Source organism: Branchiostoma lanceolatum, chromosome 2, assembly GCF_035083965.1.
Source record: "Branchiostoma lanceolatum isolate klBraLanc5 chromosome 2, klBraLanc5.hap2, whole genome shotgun sequence".
NCBI lineage: Eukaryota > Metazoa > Chordata > Leptocardii > Amphioxiformes > Branchiostomatidae > Branchiostoma > Branchiostoma lanceolatum.
In genome coordinates, this window is record NC_089723.1 from 32,037,603 (window position 1) to 32,064,950 (window position 27,348).

The 27,348-nt window shown below is 38.8% G+C and overlaps 3 protein-coding genes across 5 annotated transcripts; 2 read left to right on the plus strand and 1 right to left on the minus strand.

Moving 5' to 3' along the window:
- Positions 1 to 167: 167 nt before the first annotated feature.
- LOC136428664 (small ribosomal subunit protein eS6) lies at positions 168 to 3,434 on the plus strand. The gene is made up of 6 exons (XM_066418355.1): positions 168 to 286; positions 893 to 1,024; positions 1,430 to 1,640; positions 2,254 to 2,403; positions 2,830 to 2,936; positions 3,240 to 3,434. Exons 1-6 carry the CDS (start codon positions 281 to 283, stop codon positions 3,366 to 3,368), a joined length of 735 nt encoding a protein of 244 aa, XP_066274452.1. The 5' UTR covers positions 168 to 280; the 3' UTR covers positions 3,369 to 3,434.
- A 1,439-nt stretch (positions 3,435 to 4,873) lies between these two features.
- LOC136428666 (calcium and integrin-binding family member 3-like) lies at positions 4,874 to 20,646 on the minus strand. Its single transcript, XM_066418358.1, has 7 exons — positions 20,261 to 20,646; positions 18,174 to 18,208; positions 13,356 to 13,473; positions 9,058 to 9,205; positions 8,227 to 8,333; positions 7,110 to 7,198; positions 4,874 to 6,951 (listed from the first exon to the last, which is right to left on the minus strand). Exons 1-7 carry the CDS (start codon positions 20,309 to 20,311, stop codon positions 6,930 to 6,932), a joined length of 570 nt encoding a protein of 189 aa, XP_066274455.1. The 5' UTR covers positions 20,312 to 20,646; the 3' UTR covers positions 4,874 to 6,929.
- A 67-nt stretch (positions 20,647 to 20,713) lies between these two features.
- Positions 20,714 to 26,867, plus strand: LOC136428663 (leucine-rich repeat-containing protein 61-like). 3 transcript variants are annotated; one of them, XR_010754642.1, is made up of 10 exons: positions 20,714 to 20,935; positions 21,924 to 22,025; positions 22,665 to 22,811; positions 23,238 to 23,298; positions 23,572 to 23,657; positions 24,143 to 24,208; positions 24,542 to 24,610; positions 24,880 to 24,920; positions 26,049 to 26,177; positions 26,534 to 26,648. XR_010754642.1 is itself a non-coding variant. In XM_066418353.1 (10 exons), the coding sequence occupies exons 1-10, from the start codon at positions 20,908 to 20,910 to the stop codon at positions 26,650 to 26,652; spliced, it is 867 nt and encodes a 288-aa protein (XP_066274450.1). In that variant the 5' UTR covers positions 20,715 to 20,907; the 3' UTR covers positions 26,653 to 26,867. The 3 variants fall into 3 exon arrangements, 2 of the variants coding, with proteins under 2 accessions (XP_066274450.1, XP_066274451.1); XM_066418353.1 differs by lacking the exon at positions 24,880 to 24,920 and adding an exon at positions 25,089 to 25,148 and having other exon boundaries at positions 20,715 to 20,935; positions 26,534 to 26,867; XM_066418354.1 differs by lacking the exon at positions 24,880 to 24,920 and having other exon boundaries at positions 20,716 to 20,935; positions 26,534 to 26,867.
- Positions 26,868 to 27,348: the final 481 nt, after the last annotated feature.

Sequence of the window (27,348 nt, forward strand, 5' to 3'; positions counted from 1 at the left end):
AGTTGAAAGGTCATTGGTTGCTGCTACTTCCGGGTATCAAAATTTTCATTAAAGATATGATACACCTATAATAAACACATTTTTGTGCAAAGAAATATTTATAGCATTTTAAAAAATATAGTATTTTATAAAAATAAAACTTATGTTTGTTTTTGGACTAGCAAAAATGACCTTTGACATAATGAAGCACGTGTAAATCTCGCGAGACTATGTTCGGGTGTGCGAGACTTCCGTCGTCCTTTTTCGGCCACCGTCTCATGCGAGGCGGAGAAGCTTCACCATGAAGGTAAGTTATCTTGAAGTTTTTTGCCTTGAATCTTGATCAACCTTAAAACTAACAACACCTAACGACTAAATGGCATCTTAAGCTTTGATAGAATGTAGTTTCGTGAAGTATAGGTACCTGAAAATGACAGGATGAGGTGGATTGTGTGGAGTCGTCGGTTCTGTATTGCGATATCGTCCTCAGATGGCTGCCATAGGATAGTGTAGATTTGGCCACGAAATTATTCACGTTCTGAAGACTAGTTAAATGTAGCAGTTACAAGACAAGCCATTTTTAGGTGTATAGGACTTTAGGAGTACATGTTAATCGTTTACGTGATGTCGTATTTTGTTTTGAGTCAGAAGTTAACACCAATTTATATATTTTGTTGCAACAAAATGTGGGAGGGGGGTGTATGAGAAATATTATGACTGATGAGATAACATATCTGTTTGGAACAACTTCTGTTGCCTTGTGTACCATGCCTTTTAGTGAGGTGTGATATATGTAGAACTTGTAACCTCTCTTGAGCTATGAAGCTGATCTGACAATTTAAGCCAATTAAGGGTCATATATGGTTTGAAATATACAAAATGTTCTAATAATCTGTGTAATTTTACTTTCTAGATCAACATTTCGTTCCCGGCCACGGGCTGCCAGAAGCTGATTGAGGTGGATGATGAGCGCAAACTTCGTCCTTTCTATGAGAAGCGCATGTCTCATCAGATGACAGCTGAAAGTCTTGGAGATGAATGGAAGGTGTGGTCATATTACACAAAGATTCTAGCATCTATTTTCACCTTTATATTCATGATGTACTGATATGATGTACATATTCCGTCACTATCTCAAGTTTGTATCTAACTGTCTCTTGTCACGTGATAGTCAACATCATCTTTCATATGACAAGAGAACTCCAAGATGAGATCACTGGGTTGATGAAGAGACAGAGACTGATCTAAAAGCTCCCCCAAAAAAGCGAACTTTTTTGTTGTGTGTAAGGGTTAATTTCAAACATCTAAGTTAAATATTTGTCAAAAGTACTACGATGTGGTATCTGATCTTAGCTTTATTTCAGCAAAAGGTGGCATATTATATTATAGACGTTCTAATGGAATAGTTTTGAGCTTATTGTTTGATATAACTATGATATTTTATTTGCAGGGTTATCTCGTGAGGATAAGCGGAGGCAACGACAAGCAAGGCTTCCCCATGAAGCAGGGTGTTCTGACGAACGGTCGCGTGCGTCTTCTGCTGGGAAAGGGCCACTCCTGCTACCGGCCACGTCGTACTGGAGAGCGCAAGCGCAAGTCCGTCCGAGGCTGCATCGTGGACAGCAATCTGTCGGTGCTCAACCTCGTCATCCTCAAGAAGGGTGAGGCAATTCTGCACAGATTGTTACATGTATTTTATGAAACTAGAATAAAGTTGTGAAAGCTTATCTGGTTATCACAGTGACCAACAAAGAAAGTTTGTGTGGCAGCTTTGGCCTCACCTTCAGTACATGCACCAATTTTTGAAACAGTAGTGGCGCTACAGTCACACAATGGAAAGGCTTTTTGCTGTGGTTTTAAGTGCATGGTAAAGAGTTCACTGCGAAAACCGCAAACATAAAACCACCACAAACATTTCTGCGTTAACAGTGGTCTTTGCATCATTTCAGATTTTCACCTTTCGGCTGCATAACCTCAAATTACCAGTCCAAACGTCTGTGCCAAAAGGGAGAATTGTGAATTGCAGGTTGTAACCATGTGGTGTTGAAGGTGGTTTAAACTTGTGCCTTGCATTTGCAATGGTTGTGCTGTAGAAGAACTGCATGTGTTGATATTTGTATTGATTGATGATAACAATTCATTACGCTAGATCAGCCTAGGCAGCTCTCGCTGCTAACGACTGACCCACAAAAATACAGACGAACATACAACTTGTATACATAACCTATGGTAAATGGAGTTTGAGTGTAAGATTCTTCTATTTGTCTGTCACAGGTGAGCAGGACATTCCGGGCCTGACCGATACCACCATCCCTCGCCGCTTGGGCCCCAAGCGTGCCGGCAGGATCCGCAAGCTTTTCAACCTCAGCAAGGAAGACGATGTACGTCAGTACGTGGTCAAGCGTCCCTTGCCACTCAAGGAAGGTCAGTCCCCCTTTTAAAAAGGACTATAGTTATATTTGATTAAAGTTAAATTAGCAGTTTGTTAATGCCTGGGTCCTGTAAGGGTATGAATCGTATGATCATCACCTTACATATTGAATAATGTAGATTTTGTGACCATCTTCTTTACTGGCCAATTTACAGAAGGTAATGACTTTAACTGAAGCTGTTGTCTAGGAATTCTCCACTTAGATATTTGTGGAACTGTTGAATAGTGGGAGTTATGACATCGAAGTGAGCCTGATGTTATAACAGTTGTTTTGTTATTGTGATTGGTTGCTAAAACATTACTTTGGTAGTTCAGCAATACCCAAATCGGGGGTGCGCACTTTATTAGAAGAAATACGGTAATCAATTTGTGCATATTGAGATTTATGTTTATGTGGTACCTTGCATATTTCCCTTCAGGTAAGAAGCAGAAGTTCAAGTCTCCAAAGATCCAGCGACTGATCACCCCCCAACGTCTTCAGCGTAAGAGACACATGAGGGCAGTGAAGCGCAGACGTTATGCCAAGGTAAATCACAAACCTTTATGTGATCAAGATTCCTATTGTACACATATAGCAATGATTGTAGGGTCTAGGCAAATATGTTTTTCTGTCAACTCTCAATTTACTTTGAAGAATTGTCACATCTGTGATCTACCAGAATTTGAACAATTTTTTTTCATCCACAACAACATTCAACCTTGCATTGTTCACACAATCATAGTGTCAACCTATTATACTTCTGGGCCGATATGTGATTTAGACAAGGTAAAGCTCCTAGTTTACTGTTTTGAGTGTCTCTGTTCTCATCAAATATTTTTCCTCTCTTAGCAACGTGAGGAGGAGGCCACCTTCGCCAAGCTCCTCGCCAAGAGAAAGAAGGAGGAGCGTGAAGCACACGCCAAGCGCCGCTCGTCAGCACGCGAGTCTTCTCTTCGGGAGTCCAAGTCCAAGGCCTAGGTGTGCAAAACAATATATAGTTCCCTCTAATGGGAGAACAATAAACATTGAAAAGATGTCTTAAAAGCCAGAAGTCTTGTGTTCCTTGAGTGTTTACTTGGTAGTGATGATTGGGGTTGTGGGTGAAAACCTCACTGTGAGCAACTATGGGACAACACCCGGTGACCCCTGATACTGAGAACCAAATTTTGGCCATAGTGGTGAAACAACACCTGAAAATATGTTTTTCTGGAATTCAGTACAACTAAAATGGTTGAGAGATGATTTTTGGACTACAGGATATGAAACTGAAGAAATGGTTATTCACCATCATCCTTTGACTGGGGGAGGGGGAAGGTCGAGTCCATGCACTGCTGAGTTCTACAGCAGTCAGTCAACCATAGCTGCTCCCAGATCGTCCACAACCATGGTTATTAATGTTAACCATCTCTTGTCTCAATTCATGACTGGCATTTCCACAGTGAAATCAATGTTACAGAGCAACATGCTGGCTTATGGAAAAAAGGCATTTTATTGACTTTCCTTGGTTTCAACAGGTCAAGTTCATAAGCTGCATGGCAAATTCATCTAAGCCTTAGAAAACAACCAGTTAACACAAGTCTCACATGTGGAAATACAGATAATGCACAGTCTCAACAAGAATTAAGATACCAATAAGCAGAGAACTTAAGATTTTATTTTTAACAATGCTTCATACATATTTTCCTGTCTTTTAACTCACAGATTTGGTTTTGAGGGCCTCTTACCATTTTTGTAGCCCCAGACCTTCCCCCAGTTGTCTGGATCACATACCTCAATTCTCGACAGTCCAATAAATGCAGGGGGATGCAAACATGTTCAACTTAACTGCTTTCTTTTCGACATACAAATGTTTATTTTTCTGTCAAATATTTGGGTTCCTAATCAAATCATTTCCTAATCATATGTAAACTACCGATATTCAAAATGTCATTTTTACCCCAATAATCCTTTCTGCCCTAACCACTACTGTCTTCCAAGCAGCTGCTATGCCATCTTCAGACTGCAGTTAGGTCAGTTTGAAAGCAGTTTCTGGAATGGTCTTTGATAGAGAGCTGAAATGCAATGCTGTCCAGTTCTTAACTTAAGAGACAATAAAAGTATTTTTTAGCATTACAATACAACTTTCAAACCATAGCAGTAGGGCGTAGACCAATAACCAATCGACAAATGGCCTTTCTCTTGAAGAATCCTACCTTTTGTGATTCCTAGTTCACAAGTTTCATGTACATGGTAAACGTGTCAGAAACTAGGAAAGTAACTTTAACTTATGCTGTACTTTCTAGGTGGGACAACTAAAGAATGATGGGCTTGTGCAACCTAGCAAAGTCTTACGTTTTGCCAAAACCACACAGTTAACAGAAAAACTGTCAAGCAAGGGCTATTTGCTGTGTATTACTTCCCAATGGTACTAGAAACCCGGTGATGCAATGTCCCTGCTTAACAGCAAACGTCCTGAACAAATCCGCATCAGATTTGGTGCCATGCATAGTACAAAGTGATTGACATTGGTACAGAATACACTTCCATCAACACTATATACAATTACCGATAGCTAGATATACATATATGTAGCTATGCCTCTGCACAGAAAGCCACTTTGGTTACTGGTAATGAAAACAATGAACATAGCACATACATTGAAAAACACACAAGATCAACATCAGACAAAAATTTGAATCACTTAACCCAGAAGATGAAACCTGCCGAAAACCTCAATACATCAGCAATACACAGCCTTTCAACAGTATATGTATATACAATATTTCCACTGGCATGTTCAGCCACAAAAAAGACAATAGCTCTTATTCAGTCGTTACCACAAACCTGAGTATTGTAAAGCATGACAAAACTTCAGACAGGTATGACTCAGAAGTGGGAAATCTGTCAATTTGGTAAGGTTGTTTTTTCTTAGATATGCATAAAAGTTCTATAGCGTCTGCAGACAACTCAAGATGATATTATATTATCTAAACATATTTCCCATGTTTGTACAACTCATGCCTTGAATACAAAACTTGTTTTAGTACTACTGTAAGTACATGTGCATGTTTTGCACTGCAAACAAATGTTATTAGCATGTTGAAAAAGATGCATGTAAAATAGCTTTTTCATATCACAGGAAGAGGAAAATCTCTAGCTTCGATGGTCAGGCTAATTCTAGTTCAATTCAGAGCTACTTTTCAAAAGGACCTGTACATCTGAACATCCCTCCTCATCCATTGTACATCTACGTGTTCTGGAACTAGTCAAGTATGAAAACTAACAATTATGTACCAGACCCACAGACTTAAATCATGGATGAGACATACGCCTCAACTGAATGTCTCCCCTTTATCAACTTTACAAGGTAGTATTTACAACGTCATCTTCATCTGACTGTGTGATATCCCACATTTGTGTGGCCGGCAACATTAATCAACTGTCCTTGCCTCACTACATACCAGTGTTACAGGAGTTAAAAGTCAAATGCTGTACACTGCAAAGTGCAATAACTGTAGTTGACACACAAATACTGTACAGAAATGTACAGTACTTCCTCACATACAATTCACAAGATTGCAACCAACAATGCATTTTCCGTCAACAAAAATATCAGAAGAAAAAAGAGCCCTATTATTAGTATTAACCACTAGCCTGGGTACCATCTTCCGTAGTAACCGCTGGCTCAATCTCTTCTCTTGCAAACCACAGAAAAGAAACAAAGCGAAAAGATTATGTCAGCGGTTACTACAGAGGTTGGTACCCAGGCTAATCAACCACTCCCACACGGTAAATTGTTTTTTTACTCCAGCCATACAATTCTACTATAACACTATGAAGTGAAATCATTACTGAACAGGTATATGTGGTTACTCGTGACGTTAATGGGAAGAATCATAGTCTAGCTGCATAGCAATTGTTCTGGTACTTTCACAGTGCAAGAGAAAATTGTGACAGTTTTGGTCCTAGCCAAACAACAATATGGTCATGAATGATGACACTTTTGAGAGGATATCATCATGTATGAAAATCCAGTTTACTTGAGTACAGATACAGATTAGTTTCACATGTTCAGAAGCTCTCTGTTGAATACAAGATGTACAATGATTATCTTGCCAAGGATACTCCTGTACCATGTATTTATCAAATGGATGCAGATGCCTTTTTTCGAATAATCTTACATACAGATGCATCACATGTCATGATGACCACAGTCCCCATGTCATTACATTAGAAGTAAAAAGTAGAGGAGTATCTATTTGTAAGAAATGGCTAAGACTGCTAACAAACCCTAAGCTTCCCTTCCTTCATCTTTGTTGGAATTTTCCTGGAACTTCACTCTTAGTAGTGCACACAGCGGTGTGATGTGCACACAACTCTCCTGAGTTGCAGCATACCAAAGAGCCTCGTAAGTAGCCAGCAGGAGTTCTTGGACCCTGGGGTGGATCACCCACAGGGTTGCCTCTGCTGCTGAGGGATCCCGTACTGCACTGCTGAGAAGAGTTGCTAGGTGGCATCAGGGAGAATTAAGGCAACTTCTTGTGTCCAATTCCAGAGAATTCATATGCGGATGTGGAAAGTGCTGTAGAGAACAATTTACAGTCATTGGTAAACAAGGCCTGAACAGACGAGACGACTTAAGGTGCAAGACACGATGTCAACTGTTTTATATTTGCAATACTGAAGTGGAAAAAATACCATTGTTATTGTTCTCATTCCCATGAGTTAGTTTTGACTTACTTGAGGAAGTCAGGTGCTCGTGATATCACATGTTCAAACTCCATATACGACAGCTGGCTGTCATCATCAAGGTCCGCCTCCTCTAAAATCTGATGATAGCGGTGAGAGAGATATCATTTAACCTTGACTGGGTATATGCAGTTGTATGTAAACAGTCTACATTAAGTGCATCATACCATAAACAGACCAAATTTCTGATCAACATTTCTTCCAGTTCTTTATCCTTAAACTTAAAGGGTTTATGACACAAAAATACCACTTTTTCTTATTATCTGTAATAGGAATAGTATCATTCAATGAATATAAACATTTAAAACAAATACACAACCTTCTGATGTTGTTTAACATTGAACCATCAGAAACCATACATCCAGCTCTTGATTCTTTGCTGATCTTCTCACCAGGTAATTACATTAATCAGTGACTTTACCCCTAATGAAGTCACGATGAACACAGCAGCCAGTTCGAAACATTACACCATGGCTTGTGAAAAGCATTATTTGATGAGCAAACAGTGTTCAATTATGCGCCTAGTGTAAATAGACCAATACCATAGCCCCGCCCACCTCCGTCAAAATGTAGAAATGCAAAATTAAAACCTAAAAATGCAAATATTTGACAGACATGCAGTCACTCTCTCATTGGTTAAACCGCTAATTGTGATGGACAGTCAGGATCAGTCTATTAGGGCTTAGATTTTCTATCAGTTCTCACCAAACAACGACATTGTAACTTTGCTCCTTTAATGTTGATATGTAATGGTATAGTGTTATTGAAACTTAATGTGTGTAGGAATGACTAGAAATTGGAGGTTTTTTATTCACGTTTCAAGCCTAATAAAATGCTCTGGGTGCCTTTAAGTGTTGGTTAAATTTGCATAAGTATTTGAATCCCGATGAAGCAGGAACATGTAGTTCAATAGAGTCAATCCAATTAGCCCTGACATCTTCAGGCTTGAAGCTTGATCACCCAATTCAAATATTTGTTTTTTTACAAATCTTTTTAAATTTAAAAGGGTAGTCCCTTCAGTTAACTGAGTAACTGATTTCCAAGGGAGCCCTTACATGAATAGTAGCAATAGCACAACCATTTGTGGTTGCAAAAATTGTATTTGTACCTTTTCCACAACTGTGTTCATCTCTTCCTGCGTGAGCTCGTCCCTCGTTAAACAGCTCAGCACCTTCCCCAGGTCTGACTTGCTCAGGTATTGGTCCCCATCAGCATCTGTCAGCAGACACACTACATTTACCTGCACATCTCACTGACAATGATAATTGGGAAAGCTGCTCCAAGTCAGCCATTGATACCATGTATACTGTGCATTCACATCAACACACAATCAAAACACTGGACCCAAAACTGGGACAGGCAACACAGGAAAATAATAATCCTCTCAGCTTTAAAAAAAAATTAATTGCAATTCGCTAATGGTGATAAAAAGAGTCATTTTCTCCTTCCTGATGTATTGGTATTTCATTAGACCACTTTCCCAAACTGTAATCAATGCCGCGGCTCCTCCTGAAATTACGGCTCACCATCAAACTTCAACATCGGTACCAACCGACCAGAACAACCTAATCTTGTTTACAGTACAACCTTGTACGCCTCATTTGCTCAAAAGCTGAAGGTTGATACTGACTGGCTCAATTTTATGCAAGAGGGAGAAAATGTTGCCTCTAGATCACTTGTAATATGCACAGCAGGCCTTACCACAGTAGATGTATCAGTGTGGTGGACAGAATGTCATTCACTGCTTTTTGAACTGAATGGAAGTACAGTAACTGATAGCATTTACAGGTATTGGTATCACTTCCTGCTATATTGAGAAGAAGAATACTTCCTTCTATGGACATATCCAGGATACAGATACTTAGGCACCTTTTGGTCAATAAAAAGGCATTGTATGTCATTTTATACATACATGTACTACATGTATCTGAAAGCTTACCATATATTTTGAATGCATAGACTGCCTTGATGTCCTGTGGTGCTTGTTCACTGAACACAGAGAACATGTCCAAGAAGTCATCAAACGTCATGTTTCCTGACCCGTCCTCCGAGAAAACCTCACAGATCCGTCTCCTAAACGGATTTTCCTGCAAGGTGGAATAAGATTAAGATCAGCACCTATTCTCCAGATGCGTTACATTGACATCTTTTAGTCCTGTCTATTCTATGTCCCCTTGCTCTCATCTTGACAGAGGTGTTTTACAAACATCATTTTATTTGCACATTTACTGTAAGATTTAGAATGTTGGATCATCTGCTCCAAAAAAAACATGTAACCTTACAGACATCTTCACAATCATAAACAACAAGATTTATGCAAAGTGTAACTGGTACACAGTAAAACCCCTCAGTAAAAGATTTTAATCCATTTACCACATCTAAGGAGACACGGTCTAATTCCAGTGTAAATGGGATGCAGTCATAATTGCCTTTCTATTCCAATTTTGTATTCAGTATACTCAGCAACTGACCACAAAACACATTGAGAATGATTTCAATCTAGCAGTCATGCATTCCCAGGTATACAAATGTAATATGCATGCTTTGCAGATGTAACATAATTTTAAAGGACAAGACAATTCCCTGCTTTGTTGATGTTCAAAAAATATTGGTATCCTAGTCTGAAATTAGCGCATACATGGCTATGTCTTAGGTCACTGATTTTTACTCTTACATGCAGTTAGCATTTAGTGATTTTATCACCAAGAGTCCACGTCATTTCCGCCATGTTGGCAATACAGTAATGTCTCTGACACATGTGCCCAATGTAAGCTGGACTATTCGATAACCTCTGTCCTTACCAGTTCACGAACACTCCTTCTCAGCTTTAATTGGACGTTCAATTAGATTTCAGTGTAAGCCTGAACCGACAGTTTTATCTCTAAGTCACCACAACCGGTACGTTGAAAAAAGGAAAACAAGTGACAAAATATAGATTCACTTGTACCTTGGCTGACCCTCTCTAGCTTGATCCCAACACAACAGAGAGCCATAATAGCATAGCTTATGGCTCATAAATTGGTGTCTGGCAAAACCTTCCTTCTTAAACAGCTATTGACCAGAAGGTCGACCCCGTCATGCTGGTTGACCTTGCTTTATTGGCAGGTCCCCGGCATATAGATCACGACTTCGCCTCCCCAATCAATGGTGGGTACTGATCGGACATGTGTACTGTTTCAATTATCAATATGGAAGAATTAACCCAGCATTAGGAAGAGTAGGACATGCATCTTGTTTTGCCATCCCCTTCACATTGTTTGTAATCAGGTAAAATGCTAGAACAATCCTCTTTTTGGATAAAATTTCTCAAAATTTAGATAATTCTGACTTCAGTCAGCCTCAGGTTAAATAACAGTGCTGGACTGCTGGGTGCATAAATTTATGCACTTTTGTGCACCCAAAATTAGAGCCGTGTACCAGTGCACCTAGAGATTTGTATAGGGTTACGTAACTAAGGGTACTATAATTGTATACTAGTTTAGGATACAGCATGTAACATTCTTGACATCTAAGTGTCAGAAAAAATGACAAAACCTTTGTTGTATTGCAGTTAAGCAAGGTTTTGTTTCGACTTGTGCACCAAATTTTTTTCCTGTGCACCTAGATTTCTGGGTTACCAGACAGCAGTGTACTTATTCCCAAAAATAAATTTTGATCCCTGCATAGTCATTATTTAATGACATTCTAGTTATGGTGATATAGCATACAGCCACATTCTACTAGCCATGTTTCTGGAATATTTTATTTTGATTATGACAGTGAGTTTCTCATAAACATTATTATGAACACGATATAAGTGGTGTAAGAGGGGAGAAGACATTCACGTGCAAATTTTGTAGTTACAGTACAGGAGTTGATACAAGACAGTATTATATACAATCTGCTAACAATACAGATTTAGCACATGTGCTACTGATGGAAGGTGTGAAAATGTTCTTTGAAATAGTTATACCTTTATTAATAGAAGCCAATGTTATACCAACTGCCACAAGGACATTTTTAGTGCAAAGGGAGATAGGGACATTGCAGTGATGGCTGTGTGTATACAGGAGGGTGTGGGTCACCTCCATAACACATTCATTGCTGGATAGATTGCCCAGATTACATGCTGGGTGAACACCAATGGCAGCCGATGGCTCACTGGCAGACTGGTCTCCTGAGTAGCAGCAGGAGAAATCAGCCCGGCATGGTCCACTAGTGTTCAGCAACAGAAGCAGACAAATTTGCTCAGACCTAAGCCAGGCATTGAAACAATTTCTTTTTAACATCTCTGAACAAAAACTATAATGCTTGAGTAGTGGTATTGAAAACCAAGAACTCGATTGTGCTCCCTTCATACACAATTAAAGGTGAGAGTGAACACTAAATACCTTCTGCTTATACTGTTATAGGATCTTAATAAATCAGCCATAATACAATGTGCACAGAACCCCACCCTGTCCAATATTGACATTTGGAAGAACAGTGTAACCCAGTTTAGATACCCAATTTCAAAAACCAAACAAAATGAATTTATTGACCCAAAAAGTAGGACAGGGATAACACATTCACTGTGCAGGCCATGTTGTTTTTCTGCGCACAGCTCCTGATGATATGCGTCAATCAATATATGTGCTCCAGACATGACACTATCAACCATTGGCAAACCGATGTGAGAAAGATCCTTTTAAATGGATAAAATAAGACCTGAGGCAAAAACATACAATAGATCAGTAGATCAGAATAATTGATATATGGGATTATTTTATACAATCATACATTCAAAAATTAGTTGATGATTTGATGTCAAATGAAGTAATAATTCATGTTTTACAAAAGAGGCAACATCCACTTCTAGTTCTACAAACATGCCATCTTACTGACACTAGCTCCAGCTCTGACAGCCTACCAAGGCCAGCAGTGTGTGTGTTTGCCCTGAATTTTCTGGACGGAATGACAAATGCTTGTATCGGAATTCAATTTGAGCCAAATCTCATGTGGGGGTCTCGGCAATAGCCAAACAAATTGGGGTGGACATACAGGGATAAATGCAAGGTCTCGTTTGCACAAAAAAGTAACAAGCTGATTGGACGCATCATTTAACAGCGTATGCCTGCCTGTTAAGTACACCAGTGAGCATTTCAGGCCATAACCATTTCTGATACTGTAATACTATATCAATAGCCTATATTTTCCTCATGGCTCTCCCCTAGTCAGCAAGATATACTCAGGATGAAGACCCCCTAACACTAAAATAATCTAGGCTTTTGTTTCCTCGGGTTTGGTGATTCCACATCCATGATAGTGCTAGTGTTGTAAGGGATACAATATGTGTAGAAATACAGAGTCTGAATAAAAAGGCATCATATGTGTCAGTACAAAGCCATTTACCCCTTCTAACACAAGCCGAACACTTTCCTATTTCTAATACACAGGATTTTATCCAGTTCAAGTAATTCTCTCTGACCCTCTGCGACCCTATGCCAATTAGCAGGTTCATTATTGGTAACTGAGGTTCGATTGTGGAAAGGGTGTCTGGGGGCTGCCTTGCCTTAGAATGTCTGCTTATTACGGCACATGCCGGATCCAGATTATTACCCTTTACTCTAGATCTCCTCTCTTTTATATTCTTTATGGATAGAAATGTTCTTGAATAAACCTGTCTTTGCAAATAAACTACCAAAACCACTAAAAATTTCACCTTTTTTTCAATGCAGCTGATCTATTTCCTTGTTTATCAAAAGGACGTCATTTATCTAAGAAAGGGCAAGGACTGAATAGCAAAGGGCAACGACTGAATAGCAAACGGAAGTGACCTAATTCATGGAACATTCTGTTCATCAACATTCTCTTCCAGGAAAGGGCAAGGAAGGTCTGAGTCAGCATCTCTGAGCAGCAGAAGGACGTGACTTATGTCTTACAATACTCCATTCATCATTATGTACATACATAACTATATTCCATATTCCATCTTCAGAAATTTTACTAAGGAGATATAGCAATAGGACTTTTCCATTCTAATGACCATTACATATTTGGAAGAACCTGCATAGAAAACAATACAAGGCATGTTTTTCAGTTTATTTGCTTAGCCAGGTGAACACATCTCAGGTACCCCATTTTATACAGGGAGAATATCTAGTTTAACTTTAATCTATTTTTAGGAACTAGCATAAAACTCTTATACACATATGCCTTGTGCAAAATTGTATAGATTAAAGTGTTCCTTTTGTAGTATTAATGTCAAGACATACATACCTTTAACTCTGGCATTTTCTCTATGTACTCAAAGGGCACCTTGATTCGGGATGCCTCACCCCGAGTGTAGCTCTTAGGAATGTGGTCAGAATCCAGATCCCGATACCGCCTGAATATCCTGCAAGAAAATACAACAGAAAAGGATGGAATGTTTATCGTGCATGTATAGAATCGTCCTGTGATAGTTTAGGATTAAGCTGGAATTGCAGATTTTATTCATTCATCTATCAATCTTTAGGATGGTCCCTTCAGTTAACTGGATAACTGAAGATGGGGTACCGTTCCAGTAAATTTTCTATCAGTCTACAGTTCAGAAACGAAGTAATTCTGAGTTTTCCTGATCATTCTATTGTATGGGTAACCAGGCAGGTACGATACAGAAAGTTTTGTTTAAGTGGAAACATGTTCTACTAAGTTCACCCTTTTCAGCACCAAGGACAGATATCTGCACTTTTACATCATTTCTCTCCTATAGCTCCTGTGCGAAGTCTACCATGAAGTTCAACCATTGGCGAAAGGAAACGTGTTATACTAACTACATTTTTTCATCACCAAGGCCAGATATCTGCATTTTTACATCATTTCTCTCTGTCTCCTGTTACCCATCCCTGAGTAGAGTCTTTAACACTAGTGGGTGTCAGTGGCACATATTTCCACTTGTCACTGCCCTATCTATAGGTCCTGTGCCAAGTGCACCACCAGGTTCAACTTTCGGTGCATCTGTCTGATGACCAGGCCATTAGACTGTGGAAACATGTTATCCTAAGTACATCCTTTTCAGCACCAAGGACAGATATCTCCACCTTTACATCATTTTTCTCTGTCTCCTTTTCCCTATCCTCGAGTGGAGTCTTTACCCTAGTAGGTATCAGTTGCACATATTTCCACTTGTCATTGCCCTATCTATAGCTCCTGTGCCAAGTGCACCATCACGTTCAACCTTTGGTGCATCCAGACTGTCTGACGACCAGGCGATTAGACTTGGCCGTCAGCCCAAACTCCCTCACCTATGGTAAATACCTGGTCATCGCTGTTAAATCATACCCAGCCGGGCTGATGACACTGCATGCCAACGTTTGACCACTTCTTGGCAGTGAACCACAACTTTTATTCCAACTAGAGGGAATGATTAGTACTGTCCAGACCACACGGCCATCGACTCAAAGTTACATACCATCAGTGATTTATATACATGTATTTCTATTGCATATAGAGATACATACCTCTGTATATCTAACTTTATTATATCTATCTATCTAACCAGAGGACCTGCTCAACTCCTTCCAACTAATCCTCGACGATGGAAAAAATGAGCCATCATCATCATATCTAACTTAAAATAATCAGATGTATACCTGATGATGTCTCAATGTGTCAATCAAAATTTCTTACTTGGCTATACAGTATCAGCTGAACATAACATTGCAAACTAAATTTTCATTTAATCTGCAACGCTGGCATATATTCAAGTATATCTGTTCAGACTTTAAACTAAAGTGGTCTCTGGGGCACAGTAAAAGTTATCCCAATCAAACAATGGGTGGAAGTTCAAAACTAGTGATTGGTAGGCCATAGAATAAGGGGAAAGGCCTTCTCTCTGTGGTTTTATAAATCTAGAATTAATGCAAAAATGTATGCATGACATAGCGACATATACATTATTTCAAGACAAGCTAAAATAGTGGCGTACATGAAAAATGACTGACTATGGAAGGATTGCTCATGCATCATATGCATAGTTACGATTACAAGGCATATGAATAATTTTGTTGTTAACTGTATGAGGGATTAACAAGATAATCCTTTCTCAAGTTATAGCAGTTACAAAAAGGAAGCAATCAGCTTTTCATACTAAGATTTAAAATGTATGATCAGTTCCTGTGATGTCCATATGGACCCCATCATGCATGGTGTTAGTGTGCTAACAGACATATATAGAAGCATGCATGGATGTATGAGAGCTGGCAATATAAATATGTAGGTTTAATGGGTATAATGCTACAATTCCTTTAATCAAACAGTATACTAAGAATTAAGTAATCCTCTATTGGTCTTTATAAGGGGCCAACAACACTGCCTTCCAACATCACACAGCTCAAAATTAACGAAACATTGTGCTATTTGGGGTTGGCAAATGGAGGTAGCCATGTTGCCTTCCCTCACAAATGTGTCTGCCCCCTTTAATTTCATCATTCAATTTACAACTGTGTGCTCCTAACATATAGGTATTCCCAAAGGAGTCCATACAATTTGCAAAGTATAGATTTTGCAGCAGAAATTATGAGCAATGGATGACCCATTTATTTTGCCTGTTCCATGTTACCCCTGTTTATCAGTCTACCCTTTGGAAACCGAGATCGGTATAGTGGTCGTCTACAATATGAATCAACTGCTATAAAGATGGCAATAGACATGGCAATGCTAGAAATAGACTGCCTCCATATTAGAAATGTGAAAATTGATTCTTTCTACCCATACTAGAATACTTGTAATGTTGTCGATATACACTTCATAAGACCACAGAAAATCAGTTTGAGGAGGCATGTTATTGAAATGTTATGATAGTGGTAATGATGTTATTGAAATATTATCATGGTATCAATGATAAACAAAATAATGTCAACGTGTTTCTAAAATCCAGAAAATAAAGCCTTTCTAAATCACTATCATCTTAACCCTCTTTTTGTATTAATCAAAATGGCATATGATGTAAAATGAGTTGATATCAAAACAAATTAATGAAGACAGATTGCTCTTATCGGATGATGGAAAACTGAATATGATAAATGACTAGGCTACACAAGCTCTATTCACATCCATCAATCAAACTATCATTTCAAGGATACAGATAAAACAGATGATCTTACAATACACATTTTGACATTAACCTTGTAAACATCATGAGTATCATTTTCTGTGTAAATTTTGTACTCGGCACTTTATTTCCAAAGTAAAACAAACAAATGTTCAGATTTTGAGAATAAAAATGAATACAACAAAAATTAAAATTTTAGCTTCATTTTATCTATTTCTCTCAATATCCTAACAATACTAGTAACTGTCACAATAATATGAATGTTTCTCTGTGTTGGTAACAACTTTGTCAACACAAACTAATATAGAAATCTTTAAGTAAATACAGCTATGATGCTGGTCCGTAACATTTTTCGAGAGCTCTGCTTTGCCAAAGCTACCAGAACATTCATTTGTGATTGTGCCTCAATTTAGACGATTTTTTCCTTACCACATTTACCTGCAATATGTAAATGATTGTCACATTTATATATATTACATCTCACTTTCTGGAGCTTTCCTACTTTGGTTCTCACATATTCAATACGGTATATTGGCATTGGCTCAACTGAACTGTCATTTTGTATATCCACTGATGAATATTTCCTGACATTTTATGTGGAACATTTCTGGGCCAGAAGGAAATCAATAGAACATCTTTTGTGCATTACCATTTTTAATTTAAAATATTGGCCAACATCATGTTCCTCTAAAAAACACATGTTATTCTTTGTATATCCCTAAATCAGATGGGCTATATATGCTGTAAAACAGTTGAATGCTTGCTTTTTCTCACTAACACTCAACCGGATTGTAGTGAGATGTAGGGATCAATATTTGGGATTATCTTTGTTTGAAGGCCGTTTGGTGTGGTGACTAGAAAATAGCAATCCTTAAGGGCCCCTTAAGGGTTTGTAGTTCCATTATACTGAAAACAGTTCAGAATAACAAGGTCCCTTTTAAGCTACTTTTATGGCAAAAGTAAAGATAGGTTCCAAATAACCAAAGCTTTGAAAACTAGCAATTCTACTAGTCACTGCTGTCTCCAGGACCAACTCCCCCCCAATCCCATGATGGAAATTTGCTTGTTGGGATGGAAAAAAATTCACCCTATCTGTCCAAAAAAGTATGAATTTCATGACATGAAATTGATACATGGATGTATTTGCGCAAGCTTGAAATGACAGATTTAACAATAAAAATCAACAAAATAGGCTCCCAAAAAATGACAGTGCCTGCTGCAAGTAAAGGAAATTCAAAGCAAAACGATGTAATTCACTTAAATACTACTGCCAGTTTTGCTTCAGAAAAGAAACTTGTGTACAACTACTGTGCTGCTGGTATGTACACATCTGCTTTATCAACATTGTAGCTTCCAAGTCAATATGTTATCTCCGTTCTCAATCTGTCTTGCACATGTAATTAGCTCAATGTACAGCTTATTTATCTGATTTAGGTACAAACTTGATTCAACATGTCTTTTTCAAATTTTTCCCCAAACTGTGGATACTATCCAAGGTTTGAGTCAGAATTTGATAAAGAAGAGACCATTTAGTGATGATTAAAGAATCATCAGAACTATTTGTACTACAGGAACTTCACTTGAGAACTGTAATTGGGAGCCATGCATGAGAGGTAATAGGCACTTTGCATTAAGTCTAACAATGGTGTCAACAGACATCTGCTTCTGTGAGTCATTCAGTATTGATATACTTACTTTTCATAGTTTTACAGATATATATTATACATGTGTGAACCTTGAAATGAAAGGACAACTAAAGTTCTAGTCCAAATACAGCTCTAATCCATTTGCTAGCAAAGATTAGGCTGGTGAAAAAAGGTCCCTCTCTTTCTTTCCCTTTTCAATTCTTCAAGGTAGTCTAATTTGAAAATGGCAGAAGGCAGAAACAAAGGGATATTCTCTCATCTTAATGCCAATTCTCAGATAATGTAAGCAATATCTGTATATCTGTTTGATAATAACCCAGCAACATACAAGTTGCCAATGCAGATGATGTTGCTTACCTGAGGATCTCTTTCCTGGTAAAAAATGTACAGTCCTGTAGAAACACACAGCAAAATATACATCAGTGCTTAATAGGTGGCATACAAATGAAAGGAAATCTTTCTTTGACTGTGTTTGTTTTGTCAACTCCTTACTTTTGGTCAATGGTTTTGGTTTGACTGTGTGAAACTGTTTATTGACATATGTTTGAATATGGTAAGTTCTGAATGACACAAGGAAACCATGTTTAACTGCACAGCTCATCATGGATCATTACCAAACTGATCACGGTGAACAGACTTCCAGCAACACAAACGTCAGACACCAACGTCACAACCACACGTCACAACCTGCCCATCGATGCCTAATATTTTTGGTGAGCAGAGATATATATACGGCATCAAAGTAGTATTTTATATCCTTATAAGTCAGACATTGCTGTTGAGTGCTAGTATAAACTATAATGTTCCAAATTTATGATGCTGTATCTGCACTTTACTGTGAAGAAAATGCAAGAAAATTAGCACAATTAGATTTTGGCTAACATTATAATATCTTGCCAATGATAGTATGACCACAAGGTTTAAAACTCTCTTATCTATCTATCTATATATATAATGCAAACCAATGCAATCGAAGATGATGAATGCTTTGAAAGGACACATAATGATATAATACTACCTGACACAGCTGACATAGGCAGTATCTCTGGCATATATCCCAGATGCCTTGCAGACATCCTCAAGTGCTCAGTGAACAAAGTGTTTTTGAACCCAAGTCAATTCTAGACTTATGTGAAATATTGATTTTCCTATGTCTAAGCTAGTCTGCTGATACACTGGAGATGGGTACTTGTCTGTTGGTGCTATAAATTACAATCTATATCCATCGATATACTTGCCATTGGTTAGAAGATATGGAAACTCACAGCCAGTATTCAGTGTACTGTATGTGAGTAGGCTATACCAAGGATATTCAGTAGCATATTTTTGATCGAAGATTTTGAATCCATCTCACTGAAGATTTGAAATGGTAGAAAAATTGGAAACAAAGCAAACATATGGTGGTACAGAGTTTGCACAAGGTTGAAATATGTTTCTGCTCTTTGGGAGAATACTATCAACTTTTGAGACAACTGTTAATACATGCGCATTGCTTAACCTGCCCAATCAAAATTCTTCATACCATAGAAAACTGTTTATGGCAAACTGACCTGGATGTAATTCTATGCATGTCCCTGGTGCTGAATCTATGGTTGCTGCTTTAAATGGCCAAGTGAATGTTTACCTTCTATACTATAGGTATCAAAAAAGGACCAACACTCACAACTTGACCTAGTTTGTCTTTCCTTTTTTCAGCTGCATTTTTCTAAGAAATATTAGCATTGTTTTAAATTCAAACATGCTGTTTTAGTGAATTTCAATGGTAAATACTTGAGGTGGATGACCTACATACAGGGTAAAACGAACCAACGTGCAATCAACCCTGAGAGTAAAATGACCTCTTTCTGACCTAAATCCTGTGCCTCTAAATTACAGTACGAGTCTCATGGGACTTCGTGCCTCATCCAGGGGTGAACCAAAATTGGGATCACTGATACAATTTGAAATTCAAATGGCTCCACCTTCTTTTGATGTCTGTAATTTTGTTTTCATGAAGCCCCGTGTTTTTTTTAGAACTCTAAGTACTACATGTGCCTACCGTTTGCCTAGGTTGATTTGGATTATCTATTGCAGATTGCGTTGTTTACGCAGCTCAACAGCGTGTGAAAAGGATCTGGTTTTAATCATGGATATTCAAAAAGTATCGATTCTTTAGTCTGATGAAGACTGGAGACGTTTTAACCCAGAAGGCACGAAATGTCTGAACCCACCGCCCACCCCTGTCTGCTATACCAGGTGAGCAACTGTAACTGCACTGCATCTAGTGATGAACCGAACCGGGCGGCTTCAACAGTACAACTGTACACCACTGTAATACCTTTACTAAAGCTACAAAATGTGTACCTCTAAAAATATTGTCGTATGTTAGTACATAGGAATGGAACAATGTGGACAAAAGTGTTAGTCTGTCTACATGGATGGTTGTTTGTGAGACCTAACGTTACCTGGTATTGCTCCAACTGCGATTCAGTGAAGGCTGCCTGCTTATTTCCCATCTCCCTTTAGGATGACAGCGTCTTCATAGCGACCCAGAAAACTCTCTCGTCTCCTCCTGACCACCATCAAATTTACAATAAACGTCCCTTGCCCGCCGGCAACAGGTCATTTATGGGTGAATAGAACGAAATTTTCGGAATCCGATTTTTCGGAGATTTGTGGCTATCACAACATGGCCCGTGCACGCATGTCTGCAACGTGTGACGTCAGTACACAGTTTACGACCTTCCAGCAGTAGATCGATTTTGATAGTTTATAGATCATTGCTTATTTTGGACCTGTTATTTGTGCTCATCTGAATATCACGTTCAAGCAAAAATACACAATATTTCTGTAGTGTCGTAAAGGCGTAGCGAGTCGGGGGAATTGATGTCGTAATATCGCTGTTACCGCAAAATGTACCTGTCCGGCGCAAACTAGACATTCCAGTATCCCGGAAGTAAGGCTGTTCGATTCCAGTGGCGGGATTTACCTGGATTTGAACGTGATCTCATCTTATCTACAGTGTAAATATGCAATACAATGGTCATCAGAGATATGTATACACTACCACGAAGGTTTTAAGCTTCAAGAGATGAACTAGTATGTTGAGAAAATGTCGGAAGATACGGAAAAGGGCGCAGGTGAGTTTCCTTCTCTGTTCAGGTGTCGTTTACATGTTGCCTAACAACAAACAAATCGTACTACCAAATTCACGCAAAGAAAGATGCCCCGAGGATTTAAGATAGATGTGTTTCTGTGCTTGAGTCTTCTTATCAGACGTTCGCCCACCGATTAATGGAAGATTATGAGATTGTATAAAAGTATTAGTACTACTAATGAGCTACTAATAGTAGCTCATTGTTGTACGAAGCGTATGTAAACAGAAAACTGTACAGTAACTTCCAGCAATGTCAAAGAAACATTTTATTAGTAACTCTGATGATGCAAACTAGATCACAAAATTCTGTTTGAAGAATCTGGCTTCTAAGTCATGACATCCAAAATGTTTATTTCTTCTTATAAAAAACAATCTTATATCAATTACATTGGGAAGTGGCTATTGACATGACGATCCAGCCATCAGTTGAAAAATTAGGACGGGATCATCCTGTCACCAGTGGAAAAATCTGCACTGCTGACAGGATTATCCTGTCAGCAGTGCAATATTTTCTACTGCTGACAGGATCATCCTGTCAATTGCCTCTGAAGGCATCACATTATGCATGGGTGCATTATGTAAAAACAATCTTGACCCAATTCTACTAGTGAGGCAAAGTGAGACTTGATAGCCATTGTTTATATTTATGTCATGAAATGAAAAATTGTCTTACTTTTTTCTGCTGAATTATAACATTCAATATATTTCCACCAGGGTACATAATTCTGCCACCATACATATGAAATTCAAAAGATACGTCCAAACAGATCTCCGACCCAATGTCCCCCAGTATGATGTACTCCTGTATTACATAAAACTGTGCATGCCTTGCAGTGGGGGTTGCTGCACTAGAGACCTCCCAAACCTACTGTTTTTGAAAGTGGCAGATTTATGTAACCCAGTGGATTAATGTTACTAGGGGTTACATATCTTTGAAACTGTTTTCATGAAACCTTTGCTTTTTTTTTCAGGAGAACCAAAGCCTCTTAGCCAGGTGACTCAACAGGCTCTGAAGACTCACAGTGGGGAGTTTGAGTTGGACAGCATCACTTACATCAACTTTCGTGATAGAGGTGAATGTCTACTCTCCAAGCAGAGGTCGAATGGGCAGATCGTCACCGTTTTATCATATGCAGTTTTATTTTTGTCATATGCAGTTTTATTTTTAGCCCATTCTAAGAATCGGCTAGCGACAAAAATAAAACTGCATATGATAAAATGGTGACGATCTGCCCATTCGACCTCTGCTTGGAGAGTAGTGAATGTCCAGTAGTACTCATACACTAGCTTTATAGAGCTTTAAAATTCATGTTCAGTGTCCGTCTGAATTAGGAATGATGATATACATTCTCTGCTCATGTTTGTTTGTAAACCGCCTCATGGCATAACACACAAGGTTTGTACAACTTGAACTCACTACAACCTGCATTTCCAGATAAGATATTGTTCATTTAGAATCATTGAGCCAAATTTCATTGATAAAGTTATGTAATTGTTCTAAGGTTTAACCTTTATTATCACGCTGAAGTAGCTGTTTGGCTACCAATTCGAATTCTCTATTGGTTATACTAATAGTGTTAGACAGTAGGGATTACGATAATTCTTACCCAGGCTTTGCTTTTAAAAACATCTTTTGTGTACTTGTACTCCTTTGTGAAGAGGCTTCATGATATTACTTACCCACTTGTTACATGTATTTTTTGTTTTGTTAGGTATCAACGACCTAGGTTGTATTGGAGAATGTACAAACCTGCAACATCTGAATGTCTCGATGAACGACATCTCACGCCTGGCACCTCTCAGCCCACTCAAGCACCTGGTAACCCTGGACATATCAGCCAATAGGATCACCCAGCTGGGTCAGGCGCATTTTTATATCAATGATGCAGACTTTGAACTAGGTTTTTTTCTGTTGTAAGGAGTTAATTGACTGCTTGCTTTTAATTTTCTTCATTGTAAATTTCAGGATAAGAAATAAATTGCAATCACGGTGTGCAATGTTTATGTATATGTATTAAACTATTGTCTGAATCATTTGTCTGTAATGCAGCTATTCTAATTAGACCTTGGTTCTAGCTGTACTCTTGCCAGATATATACTCACATGGTATTCTACCCCACTGCAAACAAGTATAAAATAGAACTGAACATACCACATTTCTTGATCTTATGTTTGTCATTATGATTCAACTTAAAGACAAATAAGTTACTAGGTTTAGCCAGGTGTGAGATGATAAAGAGAATATTCTTCAGATCATCACCATTTATTGGAATTCTTGATTACAGATGCGCTTAAAGATGCCGACAGTCTTCACACCCTTAATGCAGCTGGTAACCTGATCAGCAGGTAATCTATTAGAAATGTTTGCGGGCATTTAATTTCGCAATAGGGAGAAAATTGAGTGTTCAGTGTGGTTTTGAGTTCGTGTTTGAAACAATAGTGGCGCTACAGTCACACAATGGAACGGCTTTTCACTGTGGTTTTAAGTTCGCGGTAAAGAGCTCACCCCGCAAACCTCGAACATAAAACCACCGGGAACATTTCTGCATTTACAGTATAAGAAAGTCGTATGAAAGGTTTATTGATATAGCCTGTTCGCCCTGTTGATTACACCTCCAGCATTGACAAGCTGGCCTGTCTGGCTAAACTGGAACATTTCTCCAACCTCAGACTTCAGGATAAAGTACACGAACTCTTCAACCCAGGTGAGAAACTGTTGGATATTGTATTACATGTATGTTACCTGGCATTGCTATGTTGTTTGTGTTTACAATGTCCTAGCATTTGATAAAGAAACAAAAGTCTGTATCCAACTCTAATGAAAGTGTTAACCTCCCTCCTCCTACCTTACCCTGTAACCAATACACTTTTGGTGCCAAAAGGCTGACTCAGTTGGGAGTTCCATTGGTACTTGTTGCCAAGTTGATGAGAGATAGAAGTATGTTTGGCTTTGAATCCTATCATCCTGAACTGTTTTCAATTTCTATTTTGATTTCCCATTCTCTTTTTAATCAAGAAAGATCTCATTAGATTTTGAGACCAGTATTTAAGATTAGAGGGACTGATTCCATTGACTGCAGCCATATGTAATCCATTCTTCAGGCAGATATATGGTAATATATTCTATTACAGATTAAGGAATTGATTGATATCAACAGCAATACATAGTTTTCTAATCTCTTCCCTGCAGTGTGTCATGGTGCTTCCTACAAAAAGCGGTTATTATCCATGATGCCAAGGCTGAAAGTTCTGGATGGTGAGTCAAAACAAATCTGGAACCTTTCTATGTGCCGATACAAATGCATGGCCAGAAATTAGAATAATTATTGTGCTCTACTGTTTGTACGTTTGTAAGTTTTCTACATATTCCTAACCTTCTGTAATTATAAAGTAAATGCATGGTTGTTTATTGTATACTTTGCAGCAGCACTAAGACTAAGTGAGAGTTATGCAAGGCTTCAACAAAGCTCAGTGTACATGTATTTTAAATCTTACAAAAGTACATAGCAACGAGGCATGCCTAAGTCAATGGATACTGGTGTCATGAGGAAGGTTTTATGTTTCACTCCTTGGCTGTTTATCCTTCCAGGTGAGGTGTTGTCAGGTAAAGGGTCTGAGGTGTTCAAGATATGCTCCGAGATTGATGCCGCCTTGCAAGGTAGGACAACAAAAATGAAGCACGTTCCTTTGCTGGGGGGATCCCTATGCAACTTTACTTTTGAAGTACCATTCATGCTTTGTCAGATCTATTTACTTCTCTTGCATCTATACACAGTGGATGTAGAAACATGATGCCTTTGTCACTCTTGTAATCAACTGTTAAGTTGTAGCTCCTCACTGTAGCAATGCTAGCCTTGAAGAAAAGTTATACCATGAACTGTAGCAAGAACACGTGTAACACTGTTATACTCCTCATCTGTCCTCCAGCTACAGAGAATGGATCTAGCAGCACCTCTGGTCTTCCTCTGGTAGATAACTTTCTACTGTCTTTAGAAGATTTTAGCTGCCTCACAGAATATACGGGATAGTTCTTCCGTATACCTATAAGCATGATAATGCATGTGTTAAAAGTTTTGTGATGGGTCTATTGTTTTCTTTCACAAACCCCTTTTCACCCCCTCCCTTCAACTTGGCAGCTGCACACGACTCTGGACTCTATGCCATAAATACAAGTAAGCCCCCTAGTGGTGCTAGTGGTGAGTGCAGTGTGCAGTTTGTTGGTGTGGCTGGTGTGCATTTTGCAGTGATTGTCCACTAATGATAGTAAATTCCCACACCCTTAGGTAACCTTAGGGCTTGCTGACTAAACACAAACTGTTAACGACTGTACGTGTAGAATTTTGAGTTTGAAGCCTGTGCACCTACACTAGCACTGCAAAAGTGGCAAACCATGCTATGTGTGAAAAAAAATATGTAGTCTGAAAATAAATACATGCACATGTATACACAAGAGATATATCAGGTAGCAGTCATCTAAGGCAAATTAACCCAACCAGAAGGCAAGTATTAGTAACACAAGAATTGCTTTGTAGCTGTTTTAGATCTGCATAACCAGTAATGGATTGATACCTTAACCTTTTTGTAGTGTATATTTACTAAGTGCCAGCTAGATCAAATAGAACATTTCCCTTGACCTTGAAACTGTTGAATTGGCATTGCCCTGCCTCCATGAGAAGTACAAGTTTTGGAGGGAACAAAATCTGTAACTGACAACCACCTGTTCCTGCAGTACTAATGCAAGAGTGTAGGGGGAGCTAATGTGTGGCAGAGAGAGAGACACTAAATCTTTTTAACTATCAAAAGCAAGGACATTATGTAGTCCTTGTCAGAAGTAAAAGGTATTTGAATATCAGGGGCAACTGTAATCCTATTTAACATGACACACTAAGTTTGGAAATAAGTTTAGAAACAAGCTTCACTTTGATTTCTATTTTGTACTGCAGTTTCCCATCACTTTGTTCTCTAAGGTCAGGATCTAGCTAACCACTCCCAGCACATTTTCTCACTATCCATGACATGCACAACATGTCCTGATAATCTATTTAGTTGTGTGAATTATGAATGCTGTTGAGACATGCACTCTTAATCGTTGATAGGCACACCCACTAGTGGCCCAATCCCAGAAATGAGCAAACCCCAGCCCTGGTTTGCCAGTGACTCCCTGAGGTTGAAGGACAGTAAAGATCAGGATGCTGCCATAGATGATGTTACCAAGAAGTTCAAGGGTAAGGAATCAAAGTACTTGGTCACCCTATTATCCTCCTAACCCAATGCTGACATACATCTATCCTGTATCAAATAATGTACGGATTATATAGTACAGCAGAGCTAGGACATAATAATGATAATACGATGACTTATTAAATGTAATGTCCTTGAGCATAGATTTTCAATGTGTTTAATGTATGTACATGATACATAAGTTCCAAATACCTGTCCTTAATTTATTTTGCAAGAAAATTGCTATCATAGACATTCAAAGAAATTTTTCCAAGTTGGCTTGTTAAAGCCTTAATCTAAGGTAGCTAAATGTATAGACAGCACAAGTCATGTGACAACTGCTGTTTATCATATCATACAGATGTGTTGGTAGACTGCCAAAGGCTCCAGGAAGAGGGTCAGAGGGCACTGGACCAGGTCAAGTCATCATCTACCCAGCAAGGCATTGAACATCTGAAAAATCTAGACCTCTCCATGTAACAATTCTACTAACATGATTCCACCTGGGTACATAATTCCACCACCCTGAATATATATGTCCCAACAGATCTCCAACACAACATCCCCCAGTATAATAATGCACTCCTGTATATCTAAAACTGTGCATACCTGAGGGTCCTACACTAGAGATCTCTCAAGTCTCAACCCACTGTTTTTCAAAGTGGTGGATGTATGTAACCCTGCAGATTAATGTTAATGGTAACAAAGACCAAAACGACAATGCTACACAGCTTCCCCAACTCAATTCTTAACAGTCCGAGGCATGATTCCAAACGCTCCGAGGCATGATTCCAACCGGTCCGAGGCATTTCCAACCGGTCCGAGATACATTTCCTTACGTGCCGCGGTAGAATTCTAACCGCTCTGCGATACATTTCCTTACGTGCTGCGGTAGAATTCCAACCACTCCGCGCCAGTGAGAATTTCCTGCCCTACGCGCTGCCCTGCGTTCCTCGACAGAATTCCTTTCGCGCTACCGTACCACGGCACAGCCCCGTCCCCCACGCTCATACAGTGGACGATCCCAGGTGGGTCAAGGGTCACTCGTGTTGTGAATGTGAACAGCCAGTCAGGTCGTGTCGATGTTGAAAACTTTTTCAGTGCTTCGTTCTGACTATCACCGTCTCTAAAAATATGTGCGTACAAATTAAAAGGAAGCCCTGATTGTCAATATCA